The sequence below is a fragment of the Sciurus vulgaris genome (assembly GCF_902686455.1).
Source record: "Sciurus vulgaris genome assembly, chromosome: 15".
Classification (NCBI taxonomy): Eukaryota; Metazoa; Chordata; class Mammalia; order Rodentia; family Sciuridae; genus Sciurus; species Sciurus vulgaris.
In genome coordinates, this window is record NC_136476.1 from 37,817,066 (window position 1) to 37,837,797 (window position 20,732).

The window sequence follows — 20,732 nt, forward strand, 5'->3', positions numbered from 1 at the left end:
TATTGATTTATATTTTGCTCCAGGGCCTTTGCATATGTCATCTTTCCCCATTCCCCCCATCCTGCCTCTCTCTCTGCCTCCATCCTTTTGTGTGTGTGTGTTATTGGAGACTGAACCCAGAGGTCCTTCACCACTGAGCCACCTTCCCATTCCCATCCCTTTCCATTATTTTGAGAAAAGGTCTCACTAAGTTGCTGAGACTGGCTTTGATCTTGAGATTCTCCTGCCCTAGCCTCCTGAGCTAATGGGATTATAGGCATGTGCAACTGCACCTAGCCTGGCCTATTTATTTATGTTTTTATTGGTGCATTCTAATTATATACAACAATGGGATTCATTGTGATATATTCATACTAGCACATAATTTGTTCAGTTTCAATTCCTAGTACTCCCTCCCCTGGCCTCTTAGGAAATGATTTAATAAGGAAATTTTAATATGGTTTAGCAAAGTAGTTCATAACCCTTTCTTTCTGTCTTTTTTTCCTAGTGGAGCCAACTTTAGTACCTTGCTGATGAATCTGGGTCCTGAGAATTGTGCAACACTGCTGCTCTTGGTTTTACTAGAGAGTAAGATTCTGCTGCATTCTCTTAGGCCAGCTGTGTTGACTGGGGTAGCTGAAGCTGTTGTAGCTGTAAGTAATAGCATTTTCCTTTTAGAATAAAATTGTTGGTAGAGAATTTGTACTCTAAAAAGAAATTTCCTTCAAAGAAAGCAACTTTGAATATTAACCAGCCCAGTAATAGTTTAATGTAATCAGGTTGCAAAGAAAAATAGGAAGTATATAGGGGAGAATGGAGGGAAGGGAGAACGAATGGGAATGGGAAAGACAGCAGAATGAATTGGATGTAACTTTCCTAGGTTCACATATGAATATGTGACCAGTGTACCTCCACATCAGGTACAACCCCAAGAAAGGGAAGTTGTACTCCACATGTGTATAATATGTTAAAGTACACTCTACTACCATATATAACTAAAAAGAACAAATGTATAAAAAAATTTAAAATATAAAAAGAAAAAATAGGACGTATAGAGAAAACAAAGGTGGTTTCTGTTTGAAGAAAAATGTCAATTTCTAACTTTTCATATTTTAAAATCTTTCAGTGAGAAACTGCGTATTTGCATAATAATAAAACTTATAAATGATGTGAATATATTGAGAAACTGGCCAATTTCAGCTTAAATTATACAAATGAATTACGTTGTTAGTATCCATTTTAATTTTTAATCCTTGTATCCAGTAATGGATAGAATAATATATAAATGCTCAGATCTTGTGTAAAGCACAAATAAAAATTAAATCAAGTACACTGTATAAATCTCTATGATGGCTTCTTATTGCACTTAGAAAGAAATCTGATCATGTAGGATTTCATAGGCCATAGTATAGAACTTTGGATATTGCATTTCTCTAACCCTGTATCCCATTTGTTATTTAATTTAAAGTAGTTGATTTTCCTCTCTTCCTTAGTCTCTTAGAAGGGAAGGACTTAGTGTCTTGTTTACTCCTATATTTTTTGTACTTTTTCCAGTTGCTTAGCATGGAGTAGGCACTCAGGAAATAAATACTTGTTAAAATAACTAGTGGAATATGTCTCCGAGAACTTAATTTGTTTTTTGTTTTGATTTTGTAGTTCTGGGGATTGAACCCAGGGCTTCCACCCACCCATGTTAGGCCAGGTACCTAACTAGCTACCACTGAGCTACCCTTCTGAGAACTTAATATGATCAGAGAAATGCCACTAGAACTGAAAACAATAATATCAACTGTATGATATGGTTATTCATTATTACTTTTCTAGGTTTCTACAGTTGCATGTGAAAACAATAGTTGTTGTAATGAAATGTTTGTTAATATACTGACAGTATTAGCAAGTTCTCACTCAAATATTCTTTAAATGTTAGTGCTTATCCATACTCCTTTGTCAGACCCATTGTTGCCTAGGATGATCTCAGCAATACAGTGCATGAATAGATAAAAAAAAGTGCACATTGAAAATAGTCATCTTAGGAAACTTGCAAGACTGTGTAAGGTTTATGTAGCTGATAGAGGAGACCTGTCTGAATTGTGTGCAAAACTATTGATAAATCAGAATTTGATGGTTAGGCAAGTTAACATTTGAGGAAGAAAAAACTGAAAAAAGGATGAAGGTGACAATAATTGATCAAAAGGAAAGTGATATGAATATCAAAGAACATTAAAAAATGAATGGAAACCCATAGTAAAGATAGATGAAACCATGAATGTTTTCTAAAAAGTGACTTTATTTTGGTGTTGCAAAAGTGAAAGGTGAAGAGAAGGATGCCTTATGTTGTCATGTAGTTTTGTTCTAAGATTTCTTAGTTGCAGGTATAAATTATCTTTCATTAAATGAAAGGTAGATTTCACTCAAGGGAATCTTAAGTTCTTTTAAGGTACAATGGGAACGACTCTTCCTCAGCAGTCTGATCTCTTTTTCTGCTACTCTTCCCTTTGCTCTCTCTTGCCACCACAAGAGCGGTTGCTACTTCTGGAGCAGTTCCCATCCTTATGGCCTTGCCCCAGCTGTTCCTTGCTTTTAAAGAACTCTCTCTAGATATCTTGCCTTGGCTTAATAAGTGCCTTACCTTCTTTAGGTCTCAGCTTGGCTGTCACTTTATGAGGCCTGTCCTCTTTTTCCTAATATGTCCTGCTTTCCCTCTCTCCTGCTTTGAACTCTAATTACTTTCATATGGCTATCATTTTGTTACATAGTGTATATATTTTACCTTTTATATCTTTTTTGGGGGGAGAGGTACTGGGGATTGAACCTAGGGCATGTAACCACTGTGCCAAATCCCCAGCCCTTTTTAATTTTTATTTTGAGACAGGGTCTCACCAAGTTGCTTAGGGCCTCACTAAGTTGCTGAGGGTTGCCTCGAACTTGCAGTCATCCGCCTCAACGTCTAGAGTTGCTGGGATTATAGGTGTGTACCACTGTACCCGGCCTTTTAAAATTTTCTACTGTTTCCTGTCACACCAGTTGTTGACAAACCATGTCCGAATACTGTTTACCAACTGTTTTTGCAAATAGTGGAGTTTTATTGGAACATAGGCCATTTTTTACATTTTACCTAAGACTATTTTCATGAACAGAAACAGTTAAGTAGTTGTGACAGAGACAATATGGCTTATAAGACCTAAGATATGTAGTACTTTTTTATATAAATAATTTTTTTATAGGAAAAAGTAGATTAAAATCCTAGACTATGAGGATTAAACAATAGGGATCTTTGTTTTATTCACTACTATGGTCTCATCATGCAGAACAGTGTTTGGCACTTATTAAGTACTCAAATATTTGTAGAGTAAATAATGATTGAAGACAAAAATCCAAATCCTGAATAACCATCTGTAGTAACTGATAAAGATAATTAAGTGCTGTGGATATTTCTTTGGGGTATGTGATGATGAGTAAGGGTGAAAATTAAACCAGGTCTTAAGAAAGCAAGGATTTTATAGAAGAGAAAAATTTTCATCATCAGTGATTAAAATTTAAATTTTAGCTGATTATTAAAATTTGTTTTAATTATCAAAAACATCTTTATAGCACACATGATACAATTAAGATTTAGCTTTGAAAATAAGATTGGAAAAGATTCTTGAGGAATATATATATATATATATATATATTTTTTTTTAAGTTGAGACTTTGTTTTATTTATTATTTATATGTGGTGCTGAGTATTGAACCCAGTGCCTCACATCTGCCAGGCAAGTGCTCTACCACTGAGCTACAACTCCAGCCCAAGGAATGTATTTTTAATGACTTTTAAGATGTTACATTGCAGTGAAATTGGATCATTTTAAATGTTTATTCAGTCAGGAAATTCTTTGTTGAGATCATCAAGTGACTTTTACTATTCCCAAGAGAATCATTAATTTTTAAATATACTATCGTTTTTTAATGTGGTCGAGATCAAAATCAGGGCCTCACACATGCTAAGTACATGCTCTACAATTGAGCTATACCTCCAGCACTACGTGTGTGTGTGTGTGTTTTAACTAGAGATTGAATACAGGGGTGCTTAACCACTGAGTCACATTCCCAGCCCTTTTAAGGTTTTTATTTTGAGATAGGGTTTTGCTAAATTGCTGAGAATGACCCCAAACTTGGAATCCTCCAAATAGCTGCAATTAGGTGTGCACCACCACACTCAGCCCCTACATTAGTATTTTTTAAATCCTTGGTGGTCTTCGTTGGATTTTGATCAGAGATTGTTTGACATTTAACAGGTGGTTGAAAGGCATAAGCATTAAAAAACTTGTTTGTTTTATGATTTTTTGGATAGTTTTATCTCTGCTTTGACTCCATAAAATTGGAATGTGGGTTTTATATAGGTATTAGAAGAATTAACATGCAAAGCTGTTAGCATTTTTATTGTCCTTATGATGGTTGTCATACTTAAAATTTTTAATCACATTGGCTTACAATATTGCTTAGTAATATTTTATAGTCATTTAGTTTTGGAATGAAATTTAATGTTATAAAAATAGACTCCACTGCTTTTCAGTGGTCCCTTTTCAGTAATATTAGTTAATTATATAATTTTCATTGCAAATTTAAAATTTGATTAATTTTTTGTAACTTTTTCTCCAGATGATCTTTCCATTTCAGTGGCAATGCCCATATATTCCACTTTGTCCTCTTTCACTGGCTGGAGTGCTTAGTGCACCTTTACCATTTATAGTTGGAGTCGACTCAAGGTATTTTGATCTTCATGACCCACCACAAGATGTTGTTTGCATTGACTTGGATACGAACATGTTATATGTGTAAGTTGCTTCATTTTGTATTATCTCCCATTTATATTTTTTACTATACATAGTTACAGCTCTTAGAAGACATATTGTAATATGCTGCTTTTGAAATCTGTTAATAAGTCTTCATGTTTAATATAGTCATTCTGAAGCAGAGCAGGTATTAGAATCTGGGAAATTTGTGTGGTTTACAAAAAGTTTAATATTAAAATACATTTGTTTATTTTAACAGTAGGCAGGAAATATTTAGGCTTATAAAAAGAATATGGATTTGAAAAAAGTTTAAACAGCATTTTCAGAGCTTAAGAGATGATATGCTTTCTAGTTTTGATTAAAATGGGTTTACCTGTTTGAGGTAAAATTTAATTACAATTTAGGATGAGAAGCTATTTTCTTGGTTGTTAGGATTTGAATTTTCTAAGGTTCTCTTCCTTACTGCATAGAAATTGGTATCAGAAATATCAGTAGTGGTATATAGGTTCAGAGCATAGCATATCACATTAATAAAAGATTTAACTCTGGATAGATCCTTGAGGACTGGTCCCTAACTCTTTTCCCCCAAAGTGGGAAAGGGCAGGAAGTATTGGAAATTCTCTTTAATTTCTTCTAACTTCCTTAGGTCCTGTAGCACTTTAATTCTTTGCTCTTTGGGATTGATAATGAATAGATAAAAATCTTGGGCGAGCCCTGAGTAGTCACAACTGTGGAGTTGGTTGGGAAGATACCTGTATTTGAACCAAAAGAATATCTTCAGGAAGGAAGAAAACATTTTCTGTAACTTAAGGAAATAATTTTGAGGGCTGGAATTGTGGCTCAGTAGTAGAGAACTTGCCTCACATGCATGGGGCACTGGGTTTGATCCTCAGCACCACATAAATAAAATAAAGGCATTTTTGTCCATGTGCAACTAAAAAAAATCATTCTGAAATAGAACTACCACTGTATTTTGAAATTATATAGCTGTAGCTCCTTATTGGAGCTCCTTACTGGGTATATTTAGATTTGCTTACAGTATGTTAAGTAATGACTATTTGTATGAATTAAATATTTCTAATAGTACACATTTTGTTGTTTGTAAGCTGCTCTGAAAAACATATATTTCTGGTATGTATCATTGTGGTCCTTCTAGAAATGACTATGAAATTGTAACTCAGATTTTTGCCTTTATTTATTATTCTGAATTAAAATATTACTGTAGAGATTCCAAATATTGCCATTTTGAATAATTTGCATTAATGAAAATAGTGTTTTCTAAAGTAAATTTAGACTGATGAGTTGTAGAGAGCCAGGTGTGGTGGTGCACACCTACGATACCAGCAACTTGGGACGCTGAGGCAAGAGGATCGCAAAGTTCAAAGCTAGCCTGAGCAACTTAATGAGACCACATCTCAAAATAAAAAAAAAGGGCTAGGGATGTGACTCATGGGTTAAGTGTCCCTGAATTCTATTCCTGGTGGAAAAAAAATAATCATTGAGAATAATGTAAATAATATGCATTTATCTACTACCCAGACCAAGAAATAAAATATTACTAATTTAATTTGAAACCCCTGGATAGTCCTCCACAACCAAATCTTTCTCCCCTTTCTCAGAGGTAACCATCATCTTGAATCTGGTGTTTATGTGATTCCCATGTGTTTCAAAAGCATTTTTTATATATGTATTAGTCTAAATGAGATTTTGCTTGGCATGCTTTAAACGTTTTTTAACATATAATAGTTTTCTGTTTATCTCCTGCTTCTTGTCCTGGGGATTGAACCCAGGGGCACTTCATCACTGAACTATGTCCACAATCCTTTTTATTTTTATTTTGAGACTTGTTTAGGCTGGCTTCAAATTTATGATTCTGCTTCTTCAGCCTCCTGAGTTCCCAATATTAATATTGATGGACATTTAGGTTTTATCTAGATCTTTGCAACTATCAATAGGGTTTGTTTGTTCATTTGTTTTTCCCTTTGTACCAGGGATTGAACTGAGAGCTTTGTGCATATTAGGCAAGCACTTTTACCCGTGAGCTATATTCCAGCTTAACAATGTCATTTTGATTATTATGGTACATATCCTTAAGTACCAGGGTGAGAATTCCTCTGAAGCTTATCCCGGGAAGAGCTGATTGGTTGGGTTGGTGGGGAATGAGTATCTTCAACTTAATAGTTAAAACCAAAATTTTCTCTCAAGTTTACCTTTTCTTCAGCAAATCAGATTCCTCTTTGTTATGGTCAGATTTTAATTTTTTTTTTTTTTTTTTGCTAATTTGACGGTAATGGTATTTTACGATGGATTTAATTCAAAATTCTTAGCTCAGTAGGAAAGTGAGCACTTAAATTTTTTTCTCCCTTTGATATTCCTCTTATGAATTGAATATTCTCCCTTTTTGGTGCATTTTCTTATTGGGTTATGTGTCTTTTTGTGTGTTTGTGTGTGTGTGTGTGTGTGTGTGTTTGTGTGTGTATGCTAGGCAATTGCTTACCACAAATTACATGCTCAGCCCCCACCCTTTTTAAAAAATGAGACCGTCTTTCTGTGTTCTTCAGGCTGGCCTTGAACTCTTGGGCTCAAGTGTTCCTTCTGCTTCAGCCTCAGTTTCTCTTTATAGATTATTGTTTTGTTTTTGGTGGTGCTAGGGATGGAACCCAGGACCCCATGAATACTAAGTATATACTGAATCGTGGACTATATCTACCCAGCCCTTGATTTTGGTTCTTGTATATTAAATGCTATGCCCTGGGGTCATGAAATATTATCCTACATATTCTTAAAGTTGTAGCATTGTTTAGGTTTTAAATTCAGCTAAACCTGATATTAGTGTATGATGTGACACAGAGATAGCATTGTTTTTTTTCCTATAGATAAGCAATTGCCATACAGACTTTTATTGAATACTCAGTTCATTTGTTACCCATTGGTCTTCAGTGTCAATGGTATTACCACTTTATTTCTGTGGACATGTTTCTGGATTTACTCTGTTTGTTTGATCTATTTTAGTTTCTTACCAGTATTATACTTACCTTAATGACCTTAAAATTAAGTTGTCTAATCCATCATGGTGGTGCATACCTGTAACCTCAGATTAATAACAAATTGCTTAATAACAAATTTGAGGAAATTTCCTTTGACTTTTAGATGATTGAGTTTTTCTTTTAATTATAAATAGGTATTTAGGTTTATAAATACTTTTTATAAAATCTTGAGATGAGTGTTAACATTTTCTCTTTTCTATTTTGTGTCATAGATTATGTCATATAGTCAGTTAGTAGTAAACAATTCTTTTGCATCCCTTTAATAAATATTATTATGATCTTACTGTTTCAAATCCAAGTAGATTAAATTTGCTAAGAATTTAAGATGATACCATTGATGTTTATAAATGGTTGACCTGGTGTGTAGTCTTGGCTACAGGCCATGTTTGATACATAGTACTTTTTTCTTTTTTTTTTCCTTCTGGAGATTAAACCCAGGGTGCTTTGCCACTGACCGATGTTCCCCTCCCTTTTTATTTTTCATTTTGAGACAGGGTCTCTCTAAATTGTCAAGGCTGTGTACTAACTGGAGATTCTCCTGCCTCAGCCTCCTGAGTACCTGGGATTACTGGTATGTGCCACTGGGACTAACCAGAGTTTACTATTTTAAAAATGCCAACTCAGTATAATTCTGGTCAGAACATGTAGTATATGTTATTGACTATTAATTTATTGAGGTTTACTTAAATGAAAATATATGGTCAGTGTTTGTAAATATTTCAAAAGAATGAGTCCCTAGAAATAAACAAAAGACCAATAACTTAATAGAAAGTAAGCAAGGAGCTGAGTGCAGTGGCTCATACCTGTAATCCTAGCTACTGGGGAGTCTGGGCAGAAGAAATGCCAAGTTTATGGTCAGTCTGGACAACTCAGCCAGAACATGTCTCAAAGTATAAGGTAAAGGGGTGGGTGCATGAAATATATTAGTGGTAGAGTATTTGCCTAGCATGCAAAATACCGTTGGTTCAAATCTAAAGATGACTGCTTTGGCAGTAAAGGGTGCCCCGGCTCTGTGTATGAGTATTGGTTGTCTTTATTGATTTTGGTCAAAAAAAATTCCTTGTACTGCAGCATCCTGTGAGCTGAGAGAACCCTTTGCTCAATTTGGTCATATAGAAAATTGCCTGAACCTTTTGACAAAAAGACTGGATTTCACAGAGGTATGGGTTGGATTCAGTTTGTTTCAGAACTGCAGTCCAAAAGGAAAACCATTTACAAAGTGAAGCTCCATGTTCAAGTTCAAAGACGAGAAATGTTGCAAGGCAATCAAACGTCTGATGAAGACAAAGATTTCTGATTAAATAAACATAACCGAGAAAGAAAAAAAGCTATTGGTTTGACCCCTACTGTCATTTAAAAAGGGGGGAGGGGGGAAGGAAAGAAAGAAGGGCAAGATTATGAGGTCTTTTTGTAGAAAAATATATAAAAAATAATTTGTGAACATCTCACCCATAATAGGAGAAATGCTATGCTGCATTACCTCTGCACTTGGACACTGCTTTTATACTTTCAGATTGGGAAAAAAAAAATCCAAAACGAAATGCTTAATAATACTTTATTCATTTAGATTATTTGGGGCATATATTTACTATCGTTGTGTCTTCCTGATTTTTGGTTCCCTTAAGTAGTATGAAATGTCCTTCTTTATCCCTTCTAACTTTGGCATGAAGTCCACTTTATCTGAAATAAGGATGAAAACCCCTACTCTTTTACTGAGTCCATGAGTGTGGTAGGGTTTTTCCCTACCCTTTAGTTTGTGGATGTCCTTATCTATGAGATGAGTCTCTTGAAGGCAGCATATTGTTGGGTCTTTCTTTTTAATGCAATCTGCCAGTCTGTGTCTTTTGATTGATGAGTTTAGACCATTAATATTATGGGTTATTATTGAGTTATTATTCCCAGTTATTTGGGCTTATTTTTGGTTTTTAACTTGACTTCGTTTCTCCTTTGATTGGTTTTTCCTTTAAGGTAGTTCCTCCCTTCGCTGACCTACATTACTTTTCATTTCTTCCTCATGGAATATTTTGTTGAGAATATTCTGTAGTGCAGGCTTTCTATTTGTAAATTCTTTTAACTTTTGTTTATCATGGAAGGATTTTACTTCATCTTCAAATCTGAATGTTAATTTTGCTGGGTATAGGATTCTTGCTTGGCAACCATGTTCTTTCAGAGCTTGAAATATGTTGTTCCCAGGCCCTTCTAGCTTTTAGAGTCTGGGTTGAGAAGTCGGCTGCTATCCATATTGGTCTCCCCCTATATGTAATCTGATGCTTTTCTCTCGCAGTCTTCAAAATCCTATCTTTATTTTGTATGTTAGGCATTTGCATTATAATGTGCCTTGGTGTGGATCTGTTGTGATTTTGTGCATTTGTTGTTCTGTAGGCCTCTTGTAGTTGATTTTCCATTTCATTCTTCAGGTTTGGGAAATTTTCTGCTATTATTTCATTGAATAGGTTGTTCATTCCTTTGGTTTGTATCTCTTTGCCTTCCTCAATCCCAATAATTCTTAAATTTGGTCATTTCATGATGTCCCATAGTTCTTGGAGATTCTGTTCATGATTTCTTACCATCTTCTGTGTTTGGGCAACTTTATTTTCAAGATTAAATATTTTGTCTTCATTGTCTGAGGTTCTGTCTTCCAAGTGGTCTAGTCTTTTGGTGATGCTTTCCATTGAGATTTTTATTTGGTTTATTGTTTCCTTCATTTCAAGGATTTCCATTTGGTTGTTTTTGAGAATCTCTATCTCTGTGTTGAAATGATCTTTTACTTCCTGCAAGTTCTCTTTCAACTGCTTATTGGTATTATCATTCATTGCCTGCATTTGCTCCACCTAAAGATGGGAGCTATTACTTCCAGGATAATCCAAGATGGCCACTCTGGCTTCCAAATGTGTTGGCAAATGGGGAGCTGCAGCTCAGGGTGTGGGTGTGGTCGGCTAGAAGTCCTGGAGGTGGGGTGTGGTCGGTCTGTTTGAGGGGTCCTGGAGGCGGGGCACAGTCATTCTGGTGGTTCTGGCAACGGTGCCGTCATTCTATCTTGGGGTCCTGGTGGCAGGGAGCAGTCGGTCTGGGGGTCCCATAGGCAGGGAGTGGTTGGTTGGGCTGAGGGGTCCTGGAGACGTGGCTCAGTCAGTCCAGCCAGGGGTCCTGCAGGTCCTCGCTGTCTCAAAATGGCGGCAACCACTCGTAATCAATCCTGCAGGTACTGTGACAGTGAACTTCCAGGCAACATCAGTCAACTGGCAGTCCACTGGCAGTCTGTGGTCAGTCTGCTGGCTGCTGTTGGACGGGCAGGTGAACCTTGGGCGGTTGAGTGATGGGTAGGTGAAAAGCAGGAGATGGACAGGCAAGAGGCAGGCAAATGGATGATGATAGGCACCAGTCAGTGAGCAATCTGCACTCAAAAAGTAGTCAGTATGCTGGCATACTGCAGGTGATCGCAGTAGACAAATGGGGTAAACAGCAGGGGATAGATAAGCAGAAAAAACTGCCTCACCGAGAAACAGATATCCTCTGCTTGAAACCTGAGTTATGGAGCGACAAGGAATGCATCCTCCCTCTAGTCCACCATCTTGATTCTCCCATTTAGATTATTTGATACAGGCAGCCTTAAAGATATTGCAGGTGCGAATATATATGATCACAATGTCTGTGAAGATGTAGTTGATGATATTTGTCAAAATCACAAATGTATATTTGCGTGATTTAGCACTTTTGCTTCTAGGAATGTATCAAAATGTTTTATTTCATGTGAAATGATTGTTGTATAAATTTACTTACTATAGCATTTGTTTAATCTAGAAAAAAAAAAAAGAGTTATCCTTGCTATGTTAAATGGTATGCCCATATGATGGAACACTGCTCTGAACAGTATAAAATGAGTGAGGATGCTTTGTATGTTGGGAAAGATCACAAAAGATAAATTATTGAATAAAAAAAAAAAATAAGGTGTATAATTACAAATTTCAGTGTCCTGCTACTTGTGCAAAGAAACAAAGGTAGAGGATAGATATGTACTTATTTGCTGGCTTTGGAATGAAACATTTTAAATGTCTACAAGAAATTGGTGATTATGTTTGGAATGGAAGGGAACTGAGTAGATGGGTAACAAAGGTATGTTCATGTTTAAATTTTTTTTTTCCTTTACTAAGGTGGTTTACCACTGAGCTATATACCCAGCCCTTTTAAAGTTTTTTATATTGAGGCAGGGTCTTTCTAAGGCACCTAGTGTCTCACTAAGTTGCTGAGGCTGGCCTCCAACTTGCAACCCTCCTGCTTCAGTCTTCTGAGTTGCTGGGATCACAAGCATGAGCCATCATTGAAGTGAGGTCATATTTTTAAAATGCCCAGTGGTGTTTTGGACTTTTGCATTATTTATTAAGGCTTTGTCATTAGGTGTACTTTAATTCAGAATTGCTCTGTTTTTCAGTTAAATAATTTCTGTCATGTAGTTTAAAAAAAATGCCCGAAGCTCTTTGTGTTAGTCTGTAACATATTATAGTTATGTTTGTAACTTTTTCCATACTCTTAATTTCATATTTTCTCTCTATATTATATAATTAATATTAAAACTCCGGTGTAACACAGGTACTATGGTGCAGACCTGTTGCATAGTTTAGGTCAGTTTCCTAGGTCTTTGATCTATTTTGAATTACTTTTGTGCAGGGTAAGAGATAAGGATGTATGACTAACTCTTTTACATATGGATAACTAGTTTTCCTAGCACCATTTGTTAAAAGCTGTCTTTTCTCCAATGTATGTTTTTGGCACCTTTGTCAAGGATCAGATGAAAAAACCAGGTGTGGTGGCTCATACCTCTCAGCTGCTTGAGAGTTTGAGGCAGGAGAACTGCAAGTTTGAATCCAGCCTCAGCAACCTAGTGAGGCTCTGAACAACCTTGTGAGATCCTGTCTCAAAATAAAATAAAAAATAAATAAAAAGGGCTGGGGATGTTTTCAGTGGTTAAGCATCCTTGGATTCAATCTCTAGTTACCACCCCCCTGGCCAAAATCAGATGACTGTAGCTATATGGGCTTGTCTCTGTCTTCCGTTCTGTACTGTTGGTCTATTTGTATCATGCAGTTTTTGTTACAATATTTCTGTAGTATAATTTGAAGTTGGGTATTGTGATTCCTCCAGCATTGCTTTTTTGGTTTAGAATTGCTTTGGCTATTCTGGGTCTTCTAGTCTACCAAATGAATTTTAGGACTGTTTTTCTAGTCCTGTGAAGAATGTCTTTGGTATCTTGGTGGGGATTCCATTGAATCTGTATATTGCTGTTGGTAGTGTGGCCATTTTAACAATTTTAATTTTGCCTGTCCACAAACATGGAAGGTCTTTCAGTCTTCTTATGTCTACTTCAGTTGCCTTTCCACAGAAACAGTATTTCTTCAGTGTTCCATATTTTCCTTGTAAATGTCTCATCTCCTTGGCTAGATTTATTCCTAGGGATTTTATTTTCTTGTAAATAGAATGGTTTTTCTTATTTCTTTCTTAGAACATCATATTTTATATAGGAAAGCTGTTTATTTTTAAAATTTTTATTTTGGAACCTGCTATTTGGCTAAAATAGTTTATTAGCTGTGGAGGTCCTCTCTGTCATGTCCCTTGTGGAAGAGAAAAGGGTTAACTGCCGGAGGAGGATGTTTGCGGTTTTTCTATTACCCAAAAAACTTATCTAGCAGTGTGGAGATTCCTTAAAAGACTTGAAATGGAACCACCATTTGACCCAGCTATCCCGTTCCTTGGCCAAAGGACTTAAAATCAGCATACTTCAGTGAAGCAGCCACATCAATGTTCATAGCTGCTCAATTCACAATAGCTAGATTGTGGGACCAACCTAGTTGCCCTTCAATTGATGAATGGATAAAGAAACTGTGATATATATACACAATGGAATATTACTCAGCCATAAAGAAGAATAAAATTATGGCATTTGCAGGTAAACACATGAAGTTGGGGAATATTATGCTAAATGAGATAAGCCAATTCCAAAAAACCAAAGGCCAAGTGATTTCTCTGATAAGTGGATGATGATACATAATAGGAGGTGGGAGTGAGGTGGGAGGGAGAAAAGAATGAAGGATGGATTGTATAGAGGAAAAAGAGGTGTGGGAGGGGTGGGGGGGAGGAAAAATAATAAAATGAGACAAACATCATTATCCTGTGTACATGTATGTTTACACAAATGGTATGACTCCACTTCATGTACAATCAGAGAAACATGTTGTACCCCATTTGTTTACACTGAATCAAAATAAATAAATTATTTTAAAAAAAGACATTAAAAACTTATCTACTCAATAAACACACAAGAGTTAATACTGTTTGTATTAGAGGGGGTGTGATGGGTCTGGCCATACCAGCTCTGGCCTCTTAAAACAACATGGAGTCGCCCAACTCTCTTTCATTTATAATATACAGGTAAATGGGGCAAGGAGCAGCTTCTGTGATGGACAGTATAGGGTGGAGTTAGGGAAGCTATCTGTTAGGGGAAAATTCCAGAAGGAGACAGGGAACCACTCCCACACAGTGCCACATACTTCCTGGCAGTTCCTAAAAACCAGGACTGCGTCCCATGGCTCAACCTAGTCTGATTCTGCTAATTAAGGATGGCTCCCCACAATTAGCTTTAGCAGTCTTTTGGTGAAATGTTTTTGATCAGCTAAGTATAGAACCATATCATCTGCAAATGGTGATAATTTACTTCCTTTTCTATTTTATCCCTTCTCTTGCCTAATTGCTCTAGCTAGAATTTCTAGTACTATATTAATAGTAGTGGTGAAAGTGAATATCCTTGTTCCAGATTTTAAAGGAAATGCTTTCAGTTTTTTCCTATTCATTATGTTGGTGACTTTGGGTTTGTCATCTATAGCCTTTCTGATGTTGAGGTAGGTTCCGTCTGTCATTAGTTTCTTATTTTTTTTATCATGAAAGGGTTCTGAACTTTGTAAATGTAGCGTATTTGTATTATTGTGTGTTATTATGTATTTCCCTTATTTTTTATTTAATGTGTGTGGTGCTGGGGATTGAATTCAAGGTCTTGCGTATGCTAACCTTCCATTCTCTCACTAATCTTCATCCCACTCTCCCTAAACATTTTAATATGGATATGTAATCTTAAAAGTTAATATTTGCTTTTCATTCAAGCAGTAAACTTAAGTAGGCTTTGTTTATTGCAGTGTTGAGGATTGAGTACAAGGCCTTATCCTAGGGAAAACTGTAAACACTGAACTATATCCCCCCACTTCCCCACTTTTGAATAAACTTTAATTGGCAACATCCTTTCACTTTTTTTTTTTTAAACTGGGGATTGAATCCAGGGGTGCCTTTTTTTGTATTTATTTACAGACAGAATCTCCCTGAGTTGCTTAGGCCTCGGTGAGTTGCAGAGGCTGATTTTAAACTCATGGTTCTTCTGTTTCAGCCTCCTGAGCCACTGGGATTACCAGGTGTGTGTCATGTGCCCAGCCATCCTTTCACTCTTATTGGTACAAAAACGAGTGAGTTTTATAATTGGTGGTCCCTTAGATCAAATGAAATGCATTTTATCACTTCACAATAACCCTTGAATTTCAGGTACATTATCGTCCTCATTTTGCAGATAAGAAAATCAATAATTGCCAGTTGTGATGGCTCACACCTGTAATCCCAGCTGCTCAGGAGGCTCACGAATTCAAAACCAGCCCCAGCAAAAGCAAGGTGCTAAGCAATTTAGTGAGACTCTGTCCCTAAATAATATACAAAATAGGGCTGGGGATGTGACTCAGTGGTTAAGTGCCCCCAAGTTCAATCCCCAGTATACCCCCAACCCCCAAAAAAAGAAAATTAATTGAGTTGTACAAAGTCACACAGATGGTAAATGTTAGGATCAGGTTACAAATTGATGATTATTTGAATAGTAACAACAGTTTGTAAGTTGAGAGGTTAAAAAGCACTAAAATATTAGAGGTTCATAAAACCAAAGAAATTGATCAGGGTTAAATTTGACATGCTGTCAATTTCAAAACATTCCTGTTTGAGAGATGTTAAAATATATATTTTGTGCATAGTAGTGTTAACTGTTTTATTAGCTGGCTGTCCTTCCCAAGAGGACGTGATTACTTCTGTGCTGATGGCGTTAACAACCAGGGAGTACTTGAAGTTTTACTTTGTGTTTCTTGAAACATGCTGGTAATGTAGTCAGACCCTCAGCCTATGCCTTAAAGCGGGCAGGCCTGTAGTAATGAGTACTCAGGGGGAGATGCCTCTTCCCCCTGTTGAAATCTAAGGTGAGCCAACCTTAGAAGGGCCCCAGTTTTATTTGAAAATCTTAGTTCTCATAACCTGCTTGATGGACCAGAACTGTTTCCTGTCCTATGAAGACTTCTTCTATTTGTTTCCTTTGGTACCAGGAATTGAACTTGGGGATGCTTACTACTGAGCCATGTCACTAGCCCTTTTTCTTTTTTCTTTTCAGACAGTGTCTCACTAGGTTGCTTAGGGCCTTACTAAGTTACCGCAACTGACTTTGAACTTGCAATCCTCTTGCCTCAGCCTCACGAACTGCTGGGATTACAGGTGTTTGCCACCACCCCTGGCTTTCTGAAGACTTTTAAAAAGATAGCAAGTTAGAGTCCAGCGTCAGCAACTTAGTGAGGCCCTGAGCAAGTGAGTGAGACTGTTTCAAAATAAAACATTAAAAGGGTTGGGGGTGTAGCAAAATGTTAAAGCACCCTGGGTTCAATCTCCAGTACCAAAAAAAATTTCTCTTTTAATCCTGGCCATGGGATTGGTGTTACTCTGGGTTTCTAGTCACTGAAGACTTCCTCAATTTTCTTACCAGCTGAGCTGTAAACTTAAAAGAATAAGTCTAACATTTATGCCAACTTTTTTATGAAGAGGGTTTTTCAGGCCATTTTATCCGCTGTATTCTGCTAATAAAAAATTTGGGAAAGTAAATTTTTGTTAATGCTTTTTAAAGTGGTCATTTCTAGCAGGTGTGGTGGCACATGCCTGTAATCCCAGCAGCTCAGGAGTCTGAGGCAGGAGGATCTCGAGTTCAAAGCCAGCCTCAGCAACTTAGCAAGGCCCTAAGCAATTCAGTGACACCCTGTCTCAAATGAAATACAGAAAGGGGCTGGGGATGTGGCTCAGTGGTTAAGTGCCTGTGGGTTCAATCCCTGGTACCAAATATATAAAAATAAGTGGTCATTTTGTGAGTTTGTATATTTAGCATTTTATGATCATAGATTATATTGAATAATGGTGTTGCGATTGATTTATCTTTTAATGAATGAGAACTGAATGAACTAAATGTACTTTTAATCCTCACTTAAATTCCTGTTAAATTAAATTAATTAGGGTCTGGGGTTGTGGCTCGGTGGTAGAGCACTTGCCAAGCACGTGTGAGGCACTGCGATGGATTCTCAGCACCACATATAAACAAAATAAAGGTTCATTGACAACTAGAAAAAATTTTTTAAAATTACTTTACTCATTTTAGTACTGGGTTGAGCCAGGGCCCTTTACTACTGTGCTATATCCCCAGCCCTTTTTAGTTTTTATTCAGAGACTAAGTTGCTTGCTTAGGACATTATTAAAATTGCAGAGGCTGGCCTTGAACTTGTGATCCTCCTACCTCAGCCTTCCAAGTCACTGGTATTATAGGCATACACCATTGTTTCTGGCAGGCACATAATATTTTAGAATAGGCTTATGGTAACTTGAGGTCTCAAGTCAGTCAGAGCCAACACTTTAAATAGTATAATTCTAAAATGTAACTTTTGAGGGAATACTCTAATTCAGTATTATTTTGCTAGCTACCACACTGAAAAATCTATGTTGGAGGGTTAGAATGAGGTAAACAGATTTTACTGAAGCAAACAAATGAAAAGTTCCTTGAAAACCATTTATTCCAACTCTTCAATATCAATCATAACTTCAGTAAAAAGTCCTTTTTCTAAGTTCTTGTTTAGTAAAAGCAGATTATAAATAACAAATCTTATTAATTGTGTTCTTATTTAATAGATCAGATGAAAAGAAGAACATGAACTGGAAACAGCTGCCTAAAAAGCCATGTAAAAATCTACTTAGCACCTTAAGGAAACTGTATCCTCAGCTATCTACAGGTAAATGTGAGGGTAAAAAATTTGGGGAGAGAGGTAAGTGTTGGGATTAGCCCCCAAAGTAATTTTTTTTAGTGAATATATTTTACTCTGAGGGTCTTATTACATAATAATATTTTAGTAATAAAAATTTATATGTAATTAATGATTTTATTTTTCAGCACTTGGATTGAACCCAGCAATATTTTGCCACTGAGCTACATCCCAGGCCTTTTTATTTTTATTTTGAGACAGGGCTTTGCTAAGTTGTTGAGGTTGGCCTCCACAGGTGTTGCTCAGATTACCGGCAAGCACCTCCTCACCTGGCTGATGCATGATCTTTTGAACACATTTTTGTGCACTGCCTGCTTGAGCCTTTCTGGTTAGCCTCTGTCATTGATTTCTTTATGTTAATGCAGAGAGGAATTTCAAGAAGCCATAGGCTTTATTTTGACTATTTCCTTAATCAATCACCAGTATGTAAATAGATTCAAATATTAATGCCAGTTTTGTTTTTACTTCCTTTTGTCAGTTCACCGAAAAACTCAAGAAGGTTCAGCCATTGAAATGACTCCAATTGAAGCAGATTTCTCCTGGCAGAAAAAGATGACACAACTTGAGATGGAAATTCAAGAGGCATTTTTGCGATTTATGGCATCTGTTTTAAAAGGATATAGAACATATCTCAGACCAATCACAGAGGCTCCTTCAAATAAAGCCACAGCTGTAGATTCATTGTTTGATCGACAGGGTGAGTAGCATGGAAATTACAGTTGCTTTATTTTAAGTGAACGATATTTTCTACTATTTTGTACTGCTACTGAGAAGTGTTCACTAAAATTCTTAGGAATTCATATTAAAATATAGTGAACGTCCCTGTATTTGTACTATGGATGGAGAAATTCTTTTAATTTTTACACCCCATTATTTTCCTGAGAAATCCGTTCCTCTTCTTTTTCCTTCTTCCCTTCCCCATAGGGTATCATTTTTTCCATAAACTTTTTTTTTTTTTTTTTTAAAGAGCATTTTTATCCTTTTATTTTTTTATTTTGGTACTGGGAATTTAACCTGGCGTACTTTACCACTAAACTGCATCCCCAACCCTTTTAAAATATTTTTATTTTGAGACAAAGCCTCCTTAAGTTGCTTAGAATTCACTAAGTTGCCGAGGCTATCCTTAAACTTGTGATCTTCCTGTCTCAGCCTCCTAAGATCCTGAGATTACAGGCATGCATCACTGCATGTGGCTGTAGTAGAGCATTTTGTGTGACTTTAGTTTTTATCCTCTCTTAGAATCTGAGGGGGCTATGTTTACTATTTGCTGTAGGTAGATGCCAGAGGTTCCAACTTCTCTAGTGCCCTTGTTTTTTTCTCTGTTCTTGTGTTTGTGTCCCCAATACCAATTCAGTAAAGAAGACAAAGTTTTGAGAAAGAGGAAAAAGAAGTTTTATTGCTTTGCTAGCAAAGGAGAAACCAGAGGACTCCTAACACAGAGGCTGAGATTCTGCCCATCAAGGGGAAAAGAGGGTTTTTAAAGAAGTACTTTCCAGGTGTGTCCTGATGATACCACCATTTACTGGTGGCTAGTCCTGCTTCCTCAGGTGTTGAAGTATAACAGCAGAGAAGCAAGCCGAGGCAAGCATAGAGTAGAAAGTAAGAAGCTTTATTAAAGAAAAGTAAAAGCAGACTTCTCCCCAGTGGAAGAAGGGGACCCAAAGGTGGAATTCCTTCTTCCATAAACTTTTGATTCTTGAATTTGCTGGGTTTTTATATGGTTTTGGCTGATTGTATCCTAGTGTTATTATTTAATATTTCTGTTATTACCTGTATTTTCTGTAAACTTAGGGTAGGATCAAGAGCTTCACTGTCCAGTAGAAATATAATGTGAGCACATACATAATTTTAAATTTACTAGTAGTCACAATAAAAAGGTGGAATATTAATTTTAACAATAATTTTTTCCAATATATCCAAAATAGTGTCATTTCAACATGTAATCAAATTTCAGCGCGTGTGTGTGTGTGTACATGTGTGTGCGCATGTGTGCATGCACATGTTATTGGGCATTAAACCTAGAGGTGCTCTACCACTAAGCTGTATTCCCAGTTCTTTATATTTTATTTTACTTTTTTTGGTGTGACTTCAAATTGAACTCAAGCACTCTGCTACTGAGCCACATCTCTAGCCTTTTTCATTTTTTTATTTTGAGACAGAGTCTCAAGAAGTTTTTCAGGTTAACTTTAAACTTGAAATTCTCCTGCCCCAGCCTCCTGAGTCACTGGGATTATAGGCATGTGCTGCCATGCCTGGCTAAATTTAAAAAGTTAAAGCGTTCTACCAACTATACCCCAGCCCTTAAAAAGTTTTTAATGAAATATTTTATATTCCTTTCTTTCCCTACACTAAATCTTTAACATGCAGCATATCTTTTACACTTAGGGCATGTCTCAGTTGGATCAGTGGCATTTTAAGTGCTGAATCACTACATGTGGTAGTGGTCACTGAATTAAAAGTACATATCTAATCTGAACCAGATTAGATTCTGGTTCAGTTCTCAAGACAAGTAGCATTAAAACACATGGTGCTCGCTACTTGCCATTACATCATATTGGACATGTCCAATTGTCCCTTTGTAGTGTTCCTGGAAATATTGTTAGGCTCATGCATTTATTATAGTCTCTCCATCAGCCTTTCACTCATTTGTTTTTAGCAACTCTTGCTGGTTATTGTCTAGATCCATTTGAAGAAAAAAAGACATTGCTTTACTACATACCTATATACTCTTAGATATTAATTTCTTTTTCTTTTTTTCCCCCCTGTGGGAATTGAACCCAGGGGTACTCTAC

At 36.4% G+C, this 20,732-nt stretch overlaps 1 protein-coding gene across 7 annotated transcripts in view; it reads left to right on the top strand.

Annotated features, from left to right (window-relative positions):
* Positions 1 to 20,732, top strand: part of DENND4C (DENN domain containing 4C) — a 130,745-nt gene that overhangs the window by 50,272 nt on the left and 59,741 nt on the right. For 5 of the 7 annotated variants that reach the window (XM_079113146.1, XM_079113145.1, XM_079113148.1 and 2 more), the window contains 4 exons: positions 488 to 632; positions 4,621 to 4,796; positions 17,810 to 17,910; positions 18,419 to 18,637. In XM_079113146.1, coding sequence (XP_078969272.1) covers positions 488 to 632; positions 4,621 to 4,796; positions 17,810 to 17,910; positions 18,419 to 18,637 — 641 coding nt within the window. Of the gene's footprint in view, positions 1 to 487; positions 633 to 4,620; positions 4,797 to 8,350; positions 8,373 to 10,972; positions 11,096 to 17,809; positions 17,911 to 18,418; positions 18,638 to 20,732 lie in introns of those variants that run through there. The other 2 variants (XM_079113151.1, XM_079113150.1) reach the window with 2 other exon arrangements.